Source organism: Diospyros lotus, chromosome 3, assembly GCF_014633365.1.
Source record: "Diospyros lotus cultivar Yz01 chromosome 3, ASM1463336v1, whole genome shotgun sequence".
Classification (NCBI taxonomy): domain Eukaryota; kingdom Viridiplantae; phylum Streptophyta; class Magnoliopsida; order Ericales; family Ebenaceae; genus Diospyros; species Diospyros lotus.
The window spans coordinates 32351212-32368789 of record NC_068340.1 but is presented as its reverse complement, the minus strand read 5'-3'; the positions used below and the strand labels follow the sequence as shown (position 1 = coordinate 32368789).

The 17578-nt window shown below is 38.4% G+C and overlaps 4 protein-coding genes across 12 annotated transcripts; 2 read left to right on the top strand and 2 right to left on the bottom strand.

Annotated features, from left to right (window-relative positions):
• Positions 1–271: 271 nt before the first annotated feature.
• Positions 272–5353, bottom strand: LOC127797440 (linoleate 9S-lipoxygenase-like). Of its 2 annotated transcripts, XM_052330347.1 has the most exons (9): positions 5167–5353; positions 4762–5042; positions 4444–4684; positions 3980–4360; positions 3777–3862; positions 2128–2217; positions 1685–1998; positions 1301–1564; positions 272–1040 (listed from the first exon to the last, which is right to left on the bottom strand). In XM_052330347.1, the coding sequence occupies exons 1-9, from the start codon at positions 5351–5353 to the stop codon at positions 272–274; spliced, it is 2613 nt and encodes an 870-aa protein (XP_052186307.1). The 2 variants fall into 2 exon arrangements, with proteins under 2 accessions (XP_052186307.1, XP_052186308.1); XM_052330348.1 differs by lacking the exon at positions 2128–2217.
• Positions 5354–5389: 36 nt separating this feature from the next.
• LOC127797444 (calmodulin-like protein 3) lies at positions 5390–7997 on the top strand. 2 transcript variants are annotated; one of them, XM_052330352.1, is made up of 3 exons: positions 5390–5535; positions 5607–5707; positions 7136–7997. In XM_052330352.1, the coding sequence occupies exon 3, from the start codon at positions 7175–7177 to the stop codon at positions 7631–7633; it is 459 nt and encodes a 152-aa protein (XP_052186312.1). In that variant the 5' UTR covers positions 5390–5535; positions 5607–5707; positions 7136–7174; the 3' UTR covers positions 7634–7997. The 2 variants fall into 2 exon arrangements, with proteins under 2 accessions (XP_052186312.1, XP_052186311.1); XM_052330351.1 differs by having other exon boundaries at positions 5607–6916.
• An 891-nt stretch (positions 7998–8888) lies between these two features.
• On the bottom strand, positions 8889–12507 carry LOC127797076 (protein FAR1-RELATED SEQUENCE 5). Of its 3 annotated transcripts, none has more exons than XM_052329586.1 (3): positions 12124–12507; positions 9988–10431; positions 8889–9308 (listed from the first exon to the last, which is right to left on the bottom strand). In XM_052329586.1, exons 2-3 carry the CDS (start codon positions 10417–10419, stop codon positions 9105–9107), a joined length of 636 nt encoding a protein of 211 aa, XP_052185546.1. In that variant the 5' UTR covers positions 10420–10431; positions 12124–12507; the 3' UTR covers positions 8889–9104. The 3 variants fall into 3 exon arrangements, with proteins under 3 accessions (XP_052185546.1, XP_052185547.1, XP_052185548.1); XM_052329587.1 differs by having other exon boundaries at positions 9988–10406; positions 12124–12491; XM_052329588.1 differs by having other exon boundaries at positions 9988–10393; positions 12124–12487.
• Positions 12508–13405: 898 nt separating this feature from the next.
• Positions 13406–17036, top strand: LOC127797075 (protein FAR1-RELATED SEQUENCE 5). 5 transcript variants are annotated; one of them, XM_052329580.1, is made up of 4 exons: positions 13655–13802; positions 13901–14167; positions 14584–15035; positions 16715–17036. In XM_052329580.1, exons 2-4 carry the CDS (start codon positions 13945–13947, stop codon positions 16913–16915), a joined length of 876 nt encoding a protein of 291 aa, XP_052185540.1. In that variant the 5' UTR covers positions 13655–13802; positions 13901–13944; the 3' UTR covers positions 16916–17036. The 5 variants fall into 5 exon arrangements, with proteins under 5 accessions (XP_052185541.1, XP_052185545.1, XP_052185540.1 ...); XM_052329582.1 differs by adding an exon at positions 15772–15860 and having other exon boundaries at positions 13660–14167; positions 16715–16856; XM_052329581.1 differs by lacking the exon at positions 13901–14167 and having other exon boundaries at positions 13406–13802; positions 14657–15035.
• Positions 17037–17578: the final 542 nt, after the last annotated feature.

The following is a 17578-nucleotide window of genomic DNA, read 5'->3' as shown; positions in this document are numbered from 1 at the left end:
TCAGTTGCAAGGAATATATATGACGGCAAAAGTGACAAATGGACTTTACCTGCTCCCATTCTGATTTTGAGCATGCTTGCTAAAGATGAGTTTAGATTGTTTAACTGGAGCCCTTAGATGCTGCTAATTGCTGATTTTTTCAGTTGAATAGAAGATTTTGCATCACATAATGAGTTGTATGAGATTAAAGAGATGATTCATGTGAGGAAATGCTTTCTTCAATGTTTACTACATTGTTGTTGGGTGTATGTTCAGGATGATCAAATACACGCTAGATTGATATGCTATTAGGTATTCCTTTTCCAGTGATTCCCACCCCAGATCCAAAAGTTGATGTGTCAGGGTACAGAAGTTGGTATGCTATTTTGGCAGGACCCTGTCTGTTCTTAAGCTTTGGATTTCTATTTCTTTTCAAGATTCTTTTCTCCACCTCTTGAAGGTCCTCACCGAACTGCTTAAACATCTCGTGAATCTGTTTGTTGTCTGTCCATCCTCCTGATGACCGTTGGCCCAAGTACACTTCATCAGAGATGTGCTGGGAGAGAACCTCTACCAATGCTACACTAAGTCTCATCACACATCTTTCAGGCAACATCTGAAGATAATATTTGTCAGGATCCCTAAGGAACTCTACAAAGTCTAGCATTCCTTCCTCAGGAATGAATTTTCTACAGAGTGTAGGACGATTTGGAGGGTAACCAGAATATCCATATTGCCCAAAGTTGACAGCAGCATGAAGAGCTGATGATGTCCATATCAGAGTTGTGAGAGCCTCTGTCAGGTCAGCAACAGTTTCCATCGGTTTCCACCATTCTTTGTGGTGCAAATCCCCATGACCCACATTTCGAATTTCTGACCACCATGCTTGGATTTCTTTGTCAGACCTTACTGAATAGTTATTTGCATAGAAGAGGAGACAAAAGTTGGTTACCCATTTCTTGATGGCAACCCATATATCAAGTCCATCTGCACCGTAGGGATAGTCTTCAAAGAGCAGCTGAACCCCAGCAGGCTTACTTGAGTCAGGTATGGCCATATTTCTGAAATTGTTTCTCCAAAAGGCAATGGCTATTAAGTTTAATAGAACTATGATGTACCTATAATGTTTTCTACATTACATTTCCATTAGTATGGCATAAATTTTTCTTGTTAGAAGTTGCTGCTTTAATGTCTCATTTCTGTTGTCAGGTGTCATAATCTACGTAGATCTGGTGTAAACCTAAGCTAGCTAAATGTCCATAAAAAATTGGGAAAAGAGGGAATTGTCTGTACTTGCATTGAGGAAGAATATTTTAAATACCTTTTGAGTAGATCTGCAGGGAGGCCTTGTTCATCAAATCTCCAGTCCTTATAGAATGCTGAAGATAGCTCCATTGAGATTTCTCCAGTAGCTAATATCTTCTCAAGAATTCCACCAGAGTCTATGAGAACACTCCTAGCCAGCGCATTTATGTGCATGGTGTCTTTAAAATGAGGATTTAGAAGCCGGTGAATCGGGTGCATTGCACTTAACTGCCTTCTGGTGGCTATGATGAATGGCTCAATCACTGCATGAGTTTTCAACCTACAATATTCTTCAAAGAATCATAAGAAGATATTAGCTGCGGAATTGAGAAAATCAATTCAATTGGGGCAATCTCAGAAATTTGGCCACTGTAGATTATGGTAATCTGAAAGAACTTGCCAATGGCTGATTAGGTGGTGGTGACAGGAGTCATTGACTAGAACATGAGCTTTAGCAAACTGCCACAGGGCTACTTCACTGCCCTGATTAGATCTAGATGGAAGAAACACCCTCTGCATCTCCTTGTACCTAGAGACTCGAGACCCAGGCAGGCTCAGCTCTATTGCCACTGGCTTTAAAGTGCCATCTTCCCTTAAGAATAGAAGTGTTCTGGATGCATAAGTACATACACCTTCCTTCATGTTTATTCTTCTTAAGAATGGCATCAGGTAGTCATGGTGATCCAAGATAAAGATTCTCTGTTGGTACATAGCCTTCATGTGAATTAAGATGAAGCATCAGCGTTTTCATGAATTGAAACTTGCTGTTGTAGCTAGCTTATGTGGTTGGAACTTGTATATAGACACACACACACACACACATATATATATATATTTGTTTACATTTCTAATAGTCACCCCGTCAAGGTTGTGCTCTATGTGTGATTGCATGATAGAACTCCAAGTTCCATTTTTGCTCTTTGGGGGAAATACCTGTACAACATCCAGAATTTGAACATGAAGTTGTTGCTTACACTTTTGCTTTCTAGAATTGTCTTTATCACATTTACGATTTGCATGCAGTCTGTTGTGGAGCTTTGTTGGGCATCCTGGTCAAACTTATTATTTGGATCATTATAAAATTCAGTATTCAAATTATTTTTTTTAAACTTAAATAAAAATTAAAACATGTAGAAGTGTGGCAGAAAACATTTAGAAGTGTTTCTTTTTACAAAAAAAAAAGGGCAAGGGGAAGACTGCATATGACTATGAGCCTCCCTGACTATTGCAAAGCGGGGAGCTTCGTGCATTAGGAACTAACATAAGAATAGATTGTGCCTCTTTGAGTGTATGACCTGGTGTGATAGGTCATGAGCAGCCTACCAGTTAATAAATGTTATTTCCCCTCAAGATTTAGGAACAACCCACTGATCATCTCAATAAAGAACAAATTATTTGAAATAGATGATGTATGTACAAGAGTAGATGGAAGGTGAATTTGGTTTTAAATGAAGATATTTCTCTGTGGAAACCATTAGATCAAGATGATGCATTTCAAGTCTGCAAATTATATATGCCAACATCCAACTGACGGTTTGCTATAACCGAATGATATAGTGTAGTCAAAGTGAAATAAAGTGAGTAGTTAACACTAATTAAACTCCCTATTGATCAACTAAAATAGTTGTGTGTTTGTAGGGACATGGTTATGTGTTATGTGGTAAACATGTGATCTTCCAGAAGGTCTGAATATGTCAACTTTGGGCTTATATGACTTGGTGGATTGAGGGAGTTATTTTTCCTTGACAAGTTACTTGGTCATTTATGTACCAAAAGACCAACTTGACCTGAAAAGGGAGTTCTCGTTTTAGTGTTACTAAGAGTGGATTCTAAGCAATAAGGTGTACAAAGCAATGAAAATTATCCTTATAAGTGGTAGAAACCAAATCTGAGATGAGCTATTATTGCCTTATATTGGGTGCTCTAACCCTATCAGGGACATTATTGTCACTGTAATCCAACATTTGTTGCAGTGATACATTTTTACTCTGCCCCTCTACCTTTATAACCTTGTTATTTTGTATTTAATCTCTCGTCCCCCATACCTCTAGTTCTTGTGTTTGAACATGGTTACACAATTTGTATACTGGCAAAGTGGCGACTTCATATACCCACAATATTCAATAATGAATATAGTTTTTTCAGTTTGAAAAATATATTCTATTGTAGTGTTCTGAAACCTATTAAAATGCCAGCGAGGTTAAGGTCAGTTTGAAACTATATATTTAGGGATTGGAAGTGTGGAGAATGTGATGAACATAAGAAGGCTCAGGTACCCAATTTAGAAAAGATTTAACGTTATTGTAATCTTGTGTTCTGCTATCTTTTCTGGCCTTCTTTTGGGTTTGTAGTTTGGTTTTTGAGGGATTCTTTTCCTCTCTTTTACTAACTGATGGGGTTCTAGTACTCGTGATGTTTCAGAAGTGCTCAGTACTTAGCTAGCTGTCTATGCTGTATTGGCTTCTTGACACAGCCAAAGTATGTGATTATACCTTCAAGATCTGAATTACTGCTGGATTAGTTCCTGCAAGCATCTGGCGTGCAAATTCCTTATCATCCATCCATGCCAATTCATTTTCTGGAAATTTCACAAAAGGACAAAATTAGAAGGAAAAGAAATGTAAAAGAAGATGGGCAAACTTCTATTCTGTAAATTTTATGCCCTCTAAATTCTATATGGTCAAGTGCATGCCACCTGCTATAATTTGGGGTAATGGAAACTCCATTTCTCCGTTGCTTGCTTGTATAATCTTTCGGAACTGCTCATTTGGTTCTATTGTCTTTAACATCTCTGCAAACCATCCCTCTACTAGCTTTCTGTTACTGGTGAACAAGTCATGGAACTCAAGGAAGGATTTGAAGTTATTGTTATATTTTTCAAATAACAATTTTGTCAGCGACTCAAAACTGCTGATATCTTTTGCAGATAACAATTTAATTTCAGGTAGAAGGAATTGCACAGCAGCCCTGACTGCTTTTGATATCAACGCTGATAGTTTCTTGGGGCTGAGCCGCTCATCTGGGGGAACATACACATCCAACCTGACGGTTTCTTCCTTCCTCTCAGTTGCATGATCTAGGCAATCATATGTTTGCAGTAAATTTTCAAATACCAAGTATAAATTCAAAATATAAATGTCATTGAAGAAGTTTGAATACCTTGGTTGTTTCCAGGACAACCAGTTCTTCCCCTGCGGGGATATGGGTACTTTGCAGAACCACCCAAGACAGGTCTTATGCCTTCTGGTCCTTTAGCAGGATTTCCAAGATCGTTATAAAAATCATAGCCATAACTTCGTTCCCATTCCTTCCTCTCCCTTGTTCCTTCTCCTCTCAGGCTATTTAGTTCCTCATTCCTCAGTTCCACCAAAGCTTTTGGTGTTTGGTTTGGGAGATAGCTCTAGAGTGCATCAGCATGCTTTAAGATTTGTTCGAGTGCATTTCGAAAATATGAAGCAATTTGAGTATGTGACTTACAGTGTTCGAGAAGAAAACCCGGCCAGTCTTTGTTTGGTGAATTGGATAGATCCAGGAGTTGCAGTCGAAATGAACAACATGATTTCCAGGAATTCTGAGGGTTGCAGATTGAAGGTAAAACTTGTGCTTGTGTTGGTTTTTTATTACAAAAGCTCCTGGGACTCCGAAAGTTGGCTCTACATGGAACTTTATCTTGTATGTTGTGATTTTCACCCCATAACGCTTGTTACTCTTGCCATCTCTGAGTTTTCCTATCCCGCTTAACTGCCCTTTACCAGTGTCTGTTGGTTCAATTAGGGAAGAAATGACAGCAATTAGAATCCTTATATCACCTATGACAATGAAAACTCGGAATGGTGACTGTAGCATAGCTTACTGGCGTCATTTACTAACAGTGAAACTTACTTGAATCTATTTTTGAGCAACTATATAGCTGGATTGATGCTGCCGACCCAGGAGCTGATTCTCCAGGGCTTTGTTCTATAATTATTTCTCCCTTTATGATGCATTTTTTGGTGGAATTACTAGGATGAACGCAGCCCTTGTCGTGGGTAGCATTCAGAGGATTTTCAAGGCCTGGGCTTTGTTCCATAATCAATTGTCTTCTTCTGATCCTTTCTTTAATTTTGTGGGTTTTACTTATCTTCTGTATTGATGCCTGTCTGAGTGACAATTTACAGGAAATGAAATTGCTTGTGTTTGAAGAAAATCATAAACTCGATGCAAGGTTAATTGGAAAAGCAAGGACTATGGATGCACGGAAAGAAAAGATTGGTGCTTGCTTAGCTTTGGTCTCTACTCTTTCTTTGGCGAGCATTGGAACTTATTCATTACTTTTGATGCAGGGTTTCCAACTTTTATTTACATCTATGCATTGGAACAGTCTCTTTGCCAGAGACAGATAACAGCCAAGGAAGAAAAGGAAAAGGAGGAAATAATGGAGGAGGTAACTGCCAAGTCTCTCCAAGTGGTTTGTTGAGCTAAAATTAAAACAAAACAGAGGTCATCTGTTCTGTTCCTTTTTATAAAGATAAAGAACGAAAACGATTGCCATTTATTTTGATAAATTTGTTTTTTTCTACCCGATACAGTCGGTCTCAATCTTTGATGTGATAAAAGTAAAGAGATCGAGTTGGATTAAGTAATCAAATAATGAATATGAAATTCATTTTATCAAACACCATAACTTCTTAGTTTAGTTAAAAAAACATATTACTTGATAAGACAATTCTCCCTGTATTCATTATCAAAGTTGGGATTTTATTTTCTTTTTTTAGATGGGGCTATTAATTAAAGTTGAGAATTTAATTAGAAAAATAATAGCTGAATTGGAGAGACAATTAAAACGTTAACCTTTCTGTGAATGGTCTGGGGTCTAGCTAAGTTGGGGCCAATTTGTGGGGCTGTGCCGTGGATCGGGTTTGGTTTTGGACTGACGAGCCCAGATATAAGGCCCCAGCAAATATTGCTGCTGTCTCGCTTCTTCTCCTCGAGCTGTGGGGTGGACAATGGCCAGGCCAAGAAGAACAATATTGCAGTTTCAAGTTACCGATGCTTTTGGACTCGTTTGATTAATCAAATGTTGGGCTTTGATTGTTTCAACTCATAGATAGGTCCCAGCTTTTGAACGTTAGCCAACTCTAAATCGTCATATTGTGACGCATACATATAACAATGTATTGTATGTAACGGCTCTTCAAATTCTAAACCATCTCAAGCACGCCACGTGTAAACACGCCCCCTGTCTCTCTCTCCAACTTTCCTGAATCCTAACGAACTGTCTTTTGTTCATTTGTAATAATATACGGATGTGGGAAGACATTAGCCGGCCGTGAATATTGATTGAACTCAATATTTGAAGAGGAATGGGTCATAATAAATAATATTTTACAAATTGGCATATCGATTTATATTAATTGGGATCATTAAGCTGCTGCTTAGGACGGCAAAAGAAAGCAGCAGCACAATATATATATATATATATATATATATAGGAAGGAAGCAACGGAATTAGTGGGTGTCCCCTAATGGCCCATCGTTTTCTCCGCTTTTTGCTCTAACAAATATATTAACACCCCCCTCCCCTCTCACAGCCTGCCATTAATTCCCTCTCAACCTCGAGTTTCTCTTTGGCGATCGATCGATGGATCATCCAGTTAGGCTTCTTTCTCCATTCATTCACTAGTTCATATTCATTGTATATCCATCTCCTTTGTTCTTGACTTTTAACATATAATTGGGCCATCCCGTGCAGAACTAACTAGCTAGCTAGCTAGCTAGCTAGCATTTACATATATCACCGTTTGATCATATCTCTTAATTTTAACTTGTTCCTTCTTTCTAATTCCATCTGCAAATTAATCCCAATTCACAGCCTAGCTAGCTAGCTTGCAATCAATACGACATATAGCATATGGACCCAGCTGAGCTTCGTCGAGTTTTCCAAATGTTTGATCGAAACGGGGACGGCAAGATCACGAAGAAGGAGCTGAGCGACTCGTTAGGCAACCTGGGGATATACATTCCCGACAACGAGCTCATCCAAATGATCGAGAAGATCGACGTGAACGGGGATGGGTTCGTGGATATAGAGGAGTTTGGAGAATTGTACGGGACGATCATGGGGGAGAAAGACGAGGAGGAGGACATGAGGGAAGCGTTCAACGTGTTCGATCAGAATGGAGATGGGTTCATCACGGTGGAGGAGTTGAAGTCGGTGTTGCAGTCGCTAGGGTTGAAGCAGGGAAGAACCCTAGAAGACTGCAAGAGGATGATAATGAAGGTGGATGTAGATGGAGATGGCATGGTTAATTACAAGGAGTTCAAGCAGATGATGAAGGGTGGAGGCTTTGCAGCCTTGAGTTCAAGCTGATAGAAGAAGAAGAAGAAGATGATGATGATGATGACAAGGAAAAGAAGGAAAGAGAGATGTAAAAAGGAAGAATAATGTTGTAAAGCTTTTGAAATATACAAATAGAAGGGGATTGCATAAACTTAAAAAAGATAGTGACTAGGGGCTCTGGTCTGAAAGGAACGAAGACCTCTTGTATTATGCATGTTTTGGAAGACTATAACCCCACCCACCCACATTAATTGCTAATTAGATTTCATGTTTGTCAAACTTCATTTTATGTGTTTTGGTATAGAAAATTAAGTCCTAGTTTTTGTAACTTGGTCATCTCTCTCGCCCTCTTGTATGTGTTTTCCCTTCTTGATGCTGATAAATATTGTTTCTTTTGCAGAGGTTATGGTTTCTCATCTTCACATAATTGTCTTGTATATGATGTCAAATGGATGATTTCTTCTCAGTTTAAATAATTATTGTTTATTGTGAACGACCATATATATTTTGTTAAGAAGATTCGATAATGGGTTGCACTGGATGATTGAAAAAAACTTCAGTTTCTTGATATTATCTAGGACAGTTATTTTACAGAATTTTAGTGCAGATTTATGCCTCCTACTGGAAGGATGTAAACTGTGAGTCATTTTCTGGGTGTGTTAATTGTTAGTGATGTCGTTTAACATAACATTTATACCGTCACCATCTTCAAGTTCACATTAATTTGTCAACGGATTGAATTCTCATGACTAGGGAATATGTCCACTAGAAATGGTTTTCAAATCCTTCTCATCCCACAAGAACCTTTCAAGAAGTCATCAATGGATGTTACAAAGTCTTTTTAGTCCACTTTGATCGCTCAGTTTCACTTTACCGAATCATTTATTCATCCACAATATAGTATATAAAAAGTGTTTCTAGCGTATTGAAAATTTCACTTTATAAGAGCTATATCTATACTCAATTTTACCCTTAATACTTTGTAAAGACACTATTTCTACAAAAATCTATGCCTTACCAATCACAAATGAACAATTTTAATAGCAATGACGTGTGTGTGTCAATGCAGTTTACAGTCAAGAAGTTCCAAAGAAACAGATTTTAAAAGCTAAGAGATGCCGTTCCCCTCAATCATGCCCATTACTAAGAAATCATCTCAAGTTCTGAACCTGAGCAAAATTTGCAGCTTCAACATATAAGCAAAAAAGGGCAACAAAAAAGCACAACATTTCAACATCATCTACTCGTTCTGTCTTTACAGTTCATGTAATGGAACGTTTATGGATGAAGGGAGAAAGAGGTGGGATTTTAATTCTAACCCAATAACATCTACATTATTATACATGTTTCGCTATTATTAACCATACTGAGAAGAAGCAATTCAAGTAACTTATGTACATAACAGAAGAACTCATGAAATGCTGAAATACAAGCAAGTAAATTCAAAAGACTATCTACTAAATTCAGGGGGGGGGGGGAATACAAGACCAAAAATAGATGTCTATCTATGATGGGAGAGTTTTTGCACTTCAGCTTCACCATTCTTCACATTGTCGACAATAACTTGAATTTTTGAAGACAATTGTTCAGCTTGCTCCTCGACGCTTGCCAGAAATCTTAGTAATTTTTCTCTATATTCTGCACATAGTCGGTCCTGATGTTGCAACTCCAGAGTAAGTTCTTCAATTTTCTTATCCTTGTCACCCTAAGATATGGATGAAGCGCATATCAGCATGTTAGGAGAACAAAACTGAGCCAGTCAGACAAAAACTATTCAATACAAAATCTTTCAAAGGTCAAATTTAAATGCACTTCAAGATCATCATTAACTATGCCTTACGAAGAAAACCACATTCAAAATAATAGGGCCCCATCTAGACATGTCCGGCGGAGATTTTCTGACATTATCATCCCGGTAAAGCCAATATGCAAAAATATTTTCCAGGATGCTCAGTATGACCTTTCTCACATGCCTAAGCTCTGCCGAGCCCACCTAGTGAGATAAAGGCCTGTGATTGTTGTTGGTAGTGTACATGCCTAAGCTTCATTTCTATTGGATAATTGCAATCACAAAATAAAGAATTAAAGGGCATGCAATTATTTGGATGTATAAAATCCCGCAGATATTCATAGATTTGATTGTGTATAATTAATTTCATTGACTTACGTTATATGAAAGAACCTCATCCACACAGACAATTTCTGTGGATAATATATTTCAGACAAGTAAAATTATATAATAAAGAGAAGGTGTTGATGAGCAAGCACAATCCTATACAAAAAGCTACAGTATATACATCTAGATGCATTATACAACTATCATCGCAGTTCATAAACAAAAATATACCACGCAATATTAGAATATGTGAATGGGAAAAACTCACCGTAGTTCTTAACCCCAGCCCAGTTACAACCAAAGGATGGTTGTGCTCCTTTGTAAATCTTGTCACAACCCACTTTCCTGGCTCCTCAAACTTCACCAGGAATGTTGCATTGCAACCCTCTCGTGCACTAGGTCGTGGTTTCTTATCTGGTCCAATAGAGCCGTGATTCCGAGAAAAGCCCTGCTTGTTACATCCAAGCCTACGTGCAAGTGTTCTCCCATCAATTCCTGAGCGACGACGTCCCATAATACGCACAGAAAATCCTACCCTTCTAGCATAGTCAGCATAAAATTTCCTGGCAGCATCTTCAGATTCAAATTCCATCCCCATATATGGTTCTAAAATTTCACCCGCTTCAGACGAACTGACATTTCCTTTAGCAGAGCTGTCTGCCGCTCCTTCTCCCCTGTCCAAATCCACTATACATGACATCAAGGGCAGTACCTATTAAAAACCATAAATACTTTTTGCTTCACATTAATCAGAGTCAGATTTTAAAAAAGCTAATGATAATTCACAAAATTTTATTAACCCCTTGTTCGCAAAGTACCAAAACTTAATGCTGAATTCTTGTCCTTTCAAAAGCAATCAGAAGGCTGAATTTATTGGGTTACTATTTAAATAAGGATAATAAGACTGGCAGGGCATTAGGTAAAGCTTCCAATGAACCATGTCTCAGTTTCGGTGGGTTTTACTGACACATTCTTTGTTGAAATGATAAGTGTTTTTTTTTAATCAATGTTGAAAGAACGAGTTATATTTTATAGCAACTAATAGTAGCATCAATCTTATGTTTAGATTCATTATAGAAACTACCATTCCTAATGGGAAAAAGGGAAAACTATTTCAGTCAGAATTGACTAATGTTTTACGAATTTCAAATCTGGCCTGCTGTAGTTGTAGGGGAAAACTGCTGTAGGAAAAAAATCTCAGTTTCTTTAGTCTAGGAAACAGATACTCACTTCACAAATGGTAAAAAAGTTGTAAAATTTCATTGATGTAAAATGATTTTAAACTCAAACTACTCTCTGGGACTCAACTACAAAACCAAAGAACCATGTCCCAGAACATGGTCATTAGATACTATTCTCCCTCCCTCCCCCTCTTTCTTGTTCTAGCATTCCCCCCCCCCCCCCCCCCCCCCCCTCCGGGGTTTTTGAATATATTTTTGTTTTTTGACAGAATCAAACAAAATTAAGTTTTTCAAATTTATTCTAAAAAATAGGAACTTTAGATGGTATGAATTATCCTTGCTTTGTCATTCGCATTACTTTCTTATTGAGAAAACCAAAAGTATAGAATGAAGAAAACACGCACATTTACATACACATGTATACATAAGTCCCATATCATTTTGGAATAATGTTTATCTTTATGTATTTCCAATACATAGAATCTTCACCATATTTATTGAAATAGACTTGCTAGAGTCACTATCTTCACCACAACGATACACACATACATCTCCCATAAGCGCATGCACTTAATAATAATACACAAACACCGACACATGCATATCGCTAACATCTTCAACATATGCACAGTAATTTTACACAAATACACTGGCATGCTAACAGCAATCTCCCCTTTCTATATTTCTCTTTAATTATCTCTGTATACACTAGTGAAGCTGCATGCCCAACAAACACAAATGGCATTTATGTGTGTGTCAATGTCATGGAAAATAATAGAATCAGTTATGCTAGGTTATTAGAGAGAGAGAGAGAGAGAGAGAGAGAGAGAGAGAGAGAGAATGACAAAAACAAAGCGGGTTAGTGACCAAACATTGCCTGTGATTTCTGTATAGGATTTTGCTAGATTCGTTGAGTAATAGCTCACACGGCGAAAGGACAGTTGAACACAGTAGTCGAGCATGAGTCAGCAGAGTTGTTAGCACCTTTTGAAAATAAAATCAGTTTACCATAAATCCCATCGATAACTCCGCAAAAAGTCTCAGAAGATCAAAATTCATAACCAAAATCGCATCGCAGTGAAGAAGAGGCATCAGGCATTAAACCCTACCAGCTCAACTTCCAATTCGAAACTCAAATAAACACCATACACTTCCACACTTCTAGCTCTTCACCTGAACTAAGACAGAAAGATATGGGAGTGAGAGAAAGATAAAGAACTAACTGATTATGGCCAGGAAGACGTAGGACGAGAAGAAGTTCGCCGCCGGCAAGTCGTCTAACTGAGGCGAGAGGGAGCCGATCAGGTACGCGAGGGCCGACACACCGAACCTGATTTGGGGCTCTGCATCATCCCTAGAAATTCCAAAGGCTCCGGTTCGTTTCTCAGATCCAACGGTTCATCCGAATCATAAATTTAACTCCCGGGTTAAAGCTAGGCCAGTGAGAAACACCGCAGACGAGAATGGAACAGATTATTGCCGGCCATTTTTTGTGGGTTTTTGGTGGAGAAATTTGATAGTCAGGGAGATGTCATGTGAAGGTGGTTACCGTAATTTTAAGAACTGATCGGGGCCAACTGTAATTAATTCAAACTGTCATAAAATTACAAGATTTATTTTTTTAAGGTTTGCCTGTCACTAGTGTCTCCTCCTCAATAAAAAGCACAAGAAAATACACTATACTCTGGGGTGATGTTATTTGAATTCTTAGATTCAGTGTTTGAATTTTAATCGAAAAAGAAAATTTAGTAGTCAGAATGATCTTGAAAGTTCAAAATCGCTTGTTGCCCTCATGTTTGCAACGAGATTAGGAATTGAACTGGCCGCTGAGTTATCTAATTTACATTTTTTTCTGATATCATAGGACCAAACAATTAGGTGTGATAATGCGTTAACAAAAAAAAAACACAAAATTTTAAAAAAAAAACTTGGCAAAAGATCATTTTTCAATCCAATAAATATCATATTCTTATGATGATTGTTTTTGTGCGATCTCCGATATTCGTGTCCTTAATTACGTCAGGTAGAGTAAATTGCAAGTTAGGCCTTTGATTTTTGTGTAGCATGAGAATCGAACTCAAAAGCTATTAAATTGACATCAATATATTACTTATCCAACCACTCAACCTATCTCCTGAAGGTAATAAATATCATATTTTTTATCTATATTTTCTTTGTATAATTATCCCAAAGGTAATTCTTATAATTTGAGCGTAAATTAAGTTTATCACATTTTATTTAATTTATTATTATCCAAAGGAAACGAAATGAATAATTGAACCTTAAAATTAAAATAAAATTAATCAGTATCAATTTATAAAATAAATATAAGCCTTGAAAGATCACCTAAAATGGACACGTCGATTTAATATATATGAATACAAAACACAAAAGAATATGAAAAATTAGAACACATGACAATATATATATATATATATATATACACACACAACATTATGCTAGCTAGTATTATATATAGAGAGAGATGTTATGTGACTGATGGGGGGTGAGTGTGTGCCCCCGCAATGAGGCCATGCCCCCTCTCAATTTGCCAAAGTTAGACAAATTTTATGTTGCCGGCAACAGAAAATCTCTTTATATATATATATATATATATAAATATATGTCCAGGATGCCGGGTCAAACCGACCCGGGACCGACATTACCGGGTCGGGCTATAAAATGCAGGTGGGGTCGGGCGGAGAATGAAGCAAACCCTAGCAGCCGCCTTCGCCTGCTCCTCTCTTCCTCTCGCCTGCGTCTCCGTCTCCTCTTCTTCTCCGGCCAGCAGCAGCCGTCCATCGTCTCGCCCTCTCTTCTTCTCGTCTGGAAGTTCCTTCTCTCTTCTCCGGCCAACTGACTGCCGTCCCAGACGCCGGCGACCGGAGTTCTCCCATTTAAAGTAAGCACTTAGAAGTTTTTTTAGAAAAAAATTAATTTTCAGATCTAGTGAGATCCAACAGTCGGAACGTTTTGGTTTTTGGGCATGTGGGTCACAAGACCAAGGAGATTCCGATGGTCGGTTCCGACCGCCGGAATCTGCCATGGATGGCGGCCGGAGACCGGCGACAGAAACGGCCAAATATTTTCCTAAAAATGAACTTCCAGATCCGGTAAGATTCAGCCGTCGGATCGTGTTGATTTTTGAGTATGTGGGTCACAAGACCAAGGCGATTCCGATGGTCGGTTCCGATCGTCGAAACCTGCCATGGACGGTGGCCGGCGACCGGCGACAGGACGGCCAGCTTTTTTCGCGATTCCATACATGTACGTGACACGCGTGTCTATTTTTATGTTTTATTTCTTGAATATTTTTAATTAAAATGCCGTGTGGGACACGGCCGGAGCGTGTCGGCCGCCGTGTCCCTGTCCGACACTGCATTCGGGTCCTTGCTGGCGTGTAGGTGCTTCCTAGCCTAGGCCTCAGCCTGTCGTCTTAAGTTTAAGACAGCGCATTGCCTTAGTTTTCAATTATTTCCATTCCAAGTAGATATATTATTTTGCTTGTCTGGACTACATTCAACTGGAAATGAGGGAAATTATCCGGGGGGTTTAAACTCATCTGCAACTTATTAAGATTAGTAGTACATAATTTGTGGATGACATTTTGGTTAGTTAGGAAGGGTTTCTTTCTTTTGTTTTCAACGTGGATTTTATTGAAGGTGCATAATTCTATATGGCAGTGGAAGAAAACCCATCTGCGGGTAGTGGAGGGGAAATGGTACAGAATTCTAATGAAGAACAATTACTTATTAGTGAAGGAAATTCGGATATGGAACCCTATCTGGGTATGCAATTTGAATCTGAAGAGGCCGCAAAAGTATTCTACGATGCATATGCTACACGCTTAGGCTTCATTATGCGAGTTGATGCCTTCCGACGATCAATGCGTGATGGGAAGGTTGTGTGGCGTCGATTGGTGTGTAATAAAGAAGGTTTTCGTAAATGTAGACCCCGTAGAAGTGAAGGCAGGAAACCCAGAGCAGTCACCAGGGAGGGTTGTAAGGCAATGATTGTAGTAAAGAAAGAGAAGACAGGAAAATGGGTTGTTACAAGATTCGTCAAGGAGCATAGTCATCCACTGGTTGTGGCACCAGCGAACAGCCGCCGTAGCGTGCTCCTATCGCAGACACCGGTAAGAATTATTATGTGATTGAAAATTATTTAATCTGCATGCTATTAATTATTCCGTGATAGACTAATTTGTATGTATGTTCTGCTGGTCAATTTGCATATGTTGCCTTTACCCGGGAAGGTATAAACATTGTTTTTTTGTTTTGGGTGGGTGGGTGGGGGAGTGGGGTGTGGTAATTTTCATGTTATTTCACGTAAAGAGGTTTATATACCTTGGATGTGAAAACTCAAAAAGTTTGAAGATTTTTTTTTGTTATCAGGTCTCTTCATCCAAAGGCTCTATAGGCTGGAGTTGAAGAGCCAAGCTTTCTACTATTGCCATTAATGAGTTTAAAAAATTCAGGAGTCTTATCTAGCATAGCTTTATCCCCCCTCGTAAGAGTTATTTATGTCAAAGTTGTGTGCTTATATCTGCTCTTAACTGGTGTTGCTATATTTGTCGCCAATGTGGGTCAATATAATTTAGAGGATTAAGGTGTCTTCTTTGATTTGAACTCCATAATGTGATTGCTTTCGTTCACAAATAGTTATGAGCAGTTAGTTCATCAAAGGAATAGGTTTAGGAGGTTCTATGGTTAAAAAATTGAGAGAACTTAGATGCTGAATCACTACTTTCCATGGCAGTAATGTCCTTGTACAATTAACAGTCCTTTTAACTTCTGATTCATGCTTCATCTTCTTCATTCTACCTCATCTTTCATGCGCTTTTTTTTTTTTTCTTTTCTTTTCTTTTTCAGATGAATTCTGTAAAGAAAGCACAATCCATGGCTCCTCTTCACTGCCATCTCATAATTATGTGAAACCTCTATACACGTCATTTATTTAGGTTGTCATTAATTCGTATTAGTTTCATTTTCGGATATTAGACATGTATTTTCTGTAGGGTGGTTCTTGGGACATCTATTCTGCCCAGATTTTCAGACTCAATGGTGGTTGCAAATATGAGCGTGTTACTGTTTGATCTGAAAATTGTTGAGACGAGACGTGACATGACTAGAAATTCACATCGCTGTTATCTTACTCTTACCTTCCTTTCTTTCTGTGTTCTCTTCATTTTCTTTCATTTGTTTTGGTGCTTTGCAGGATGAGAAAGATGTAAAAATTCTAGTCATGTCAAGTCTCGTCTTAACAATTTTCAGATCAAACAGTAACACGCTCATATTTGCAACCACCATTGACTCTGAAAATCTGGGCAGAATAGATGTCCCAAGAACCACCCTACGGAAAATACATGTCAAATATGAGCGTGTTACTGTTTGATCTGAAAATTGTTGAGACGAGATGTGACATGACTAGAAATTCACATCGCTGTTATCTTACTCTTACCTTCCTTTCTTTCTGCGTTCTCTTCATTTTCTTTCATTTGTTTTGGTGCTTTGCAGGATGAGAAAGATGTAAAAATTCTAGTCATGTCACGTCTCGTCTTAACAATTTTCAGATCAAACAGTAACACGCTCATATTTGACATGTATTTTCTGTAGGGTGGTTCTTGGGACATCTATTCTGCCCAGATTTTCAGAGTCAATGGTGGTTGCAAATATGAGCGTGTTCTGTTTGATCTGAAAATTATTGAGACGAGACGTGACATGACTAGAAATTCACATCGCTGTTATCTTACTCTTACCTTCCTTTCTTTCTGCGTTCTCTTCATTTTCTTTCATTTGTTTTGGTGCTTTGCAGGATGAGAAAGATGTAAAAATTCGGGAATTGACAGCAGAGTTGCACCGGGAGCGCAAGAAATCTGCAGCTCTCCAAGAACAGCTTGATACGGTTTTGAAAGAAATGGAGGATCACTCCAATCTCCTATCAAGGAACATTGATGACATAGTTCGAAGTGTGAGAGAAATTGAGTCAAAGAGAATAGTCCTTCCCCATAACTGATAGTCCTAATACTTAGCTTCTGTTATCTCTGTATAAATCCTTTCATTGAGTGTTTCCTTCGTTCTTCTGTTTTTTTTTTTTTTTTTTTTTTTTTTTGGGGGGGGGGGGGGGGGGGGGTTTGGTTAGGTAGTGTTTGCCTTTCTAATTTAAAATTATCTGGAGATTGATATGAATATCCCTATGCTGGGATCATGTAAATGGCGTGCCATAGGAAGGCTTGATTTCGTGGAGCTTTCAATGCATTCACGAATTACAAAATACAAGTGCAAATAAGCTTGGGTATTTTTCTCTGTACATGAGCATGGAAATCTCATAGTGACTTGTGATCAGCATTTAAGACGGCAAGCCGGCGGCCAAAGCCGCTGGTGGTGAAGGGTGTGAAAGAGGGAGGCGGCCGGCGGCGAATGTTGGGGAAGAAGAAGGTGGACTGGAGGTTAAAACCATAAGTGATGAAAGGGAAAGAAATGGGTTGACTCGATCCATGAGCTGGATCTGGATCAGGGTCAATCCAACCTATTATCAGCAGATCTACAACCCAACCCATTGTGTGTGTAGATTTGGACCATTAATTCAATCCAGATCTGTGACCCAATAAAGGATGTTAGAAAAAATTCAAAATTATTTTTTAATATATCCATTATTTTGAAATGCTAATTTTGAAAA

Excerpts from the sequence above, each read along its gene's own strand:
- LOC127797440 (XM_052330347.1), bottom strand. The coding sequence starts at position 5,353 with ATGGAACAAAGCCCAGGCCTTGAAAATCCTCTGAATGCTACCCACGAC. Across the intron at positions 4,685-4,761 it reads GGGTTTTCTTCTCGAACACT|AGCTATCTCCCAAACCAAAC; the intron begins GTAAGTCACATA and ends GATGCACTCTAG. Across the intron at positions 4,361-4,443 it reads TTGTCCTGGAAACAACCAAG|ATCATGCAACTGAGAGGAAG; the intron begins GTATTCAAACTT and ends ATGATTGCCTAG.
- LOC127797444 (XM_052330352.1), top strand. The coding sequence starts at position 7,175 with ATGGACCCAGCTGAGCTTCGTCGAGTTTTCCAAATGTTTGATCGAAAC.
- LOC127797076 (XM_052329586.1), bottom strand. The coding sequence starts at position 10,419 with ATGTCATGTATAGTGGATTTGGACAGGGGAGAAGGAGCGGCAGACAGC. Across the intron at positions 9,309-9,987 it reads GGCTGGGGTTAAGAACTACG|GGTGACAAGGATAAGAAAAT; the intron begins GTGAGTTTTTCC and ends TCCATATCTTAG.
- LOC127797075 (XM_052329580.1), top strand. The coding sequence starts at position 13,945 with ATGGATGGCGGCCGGAGACCGGCGACAGAAACGGCCAAATATTTTCCT. Across the intron at positions 14,168-14,583 it reads TTTTTCGCGATTCCATACAT|TGGAAGAAAACCCATCTGCG; the intron begins GTACGTGACACG and ends TCTATATGGCAG. Across the intron at positions 15,036-16,714 it reads TGCTCCTATCGCAGACACCG|GATGAGAAAGATGTAAAAAT; the intron begins GTAAGAATTATT and ends GGTGCTTTGCAG.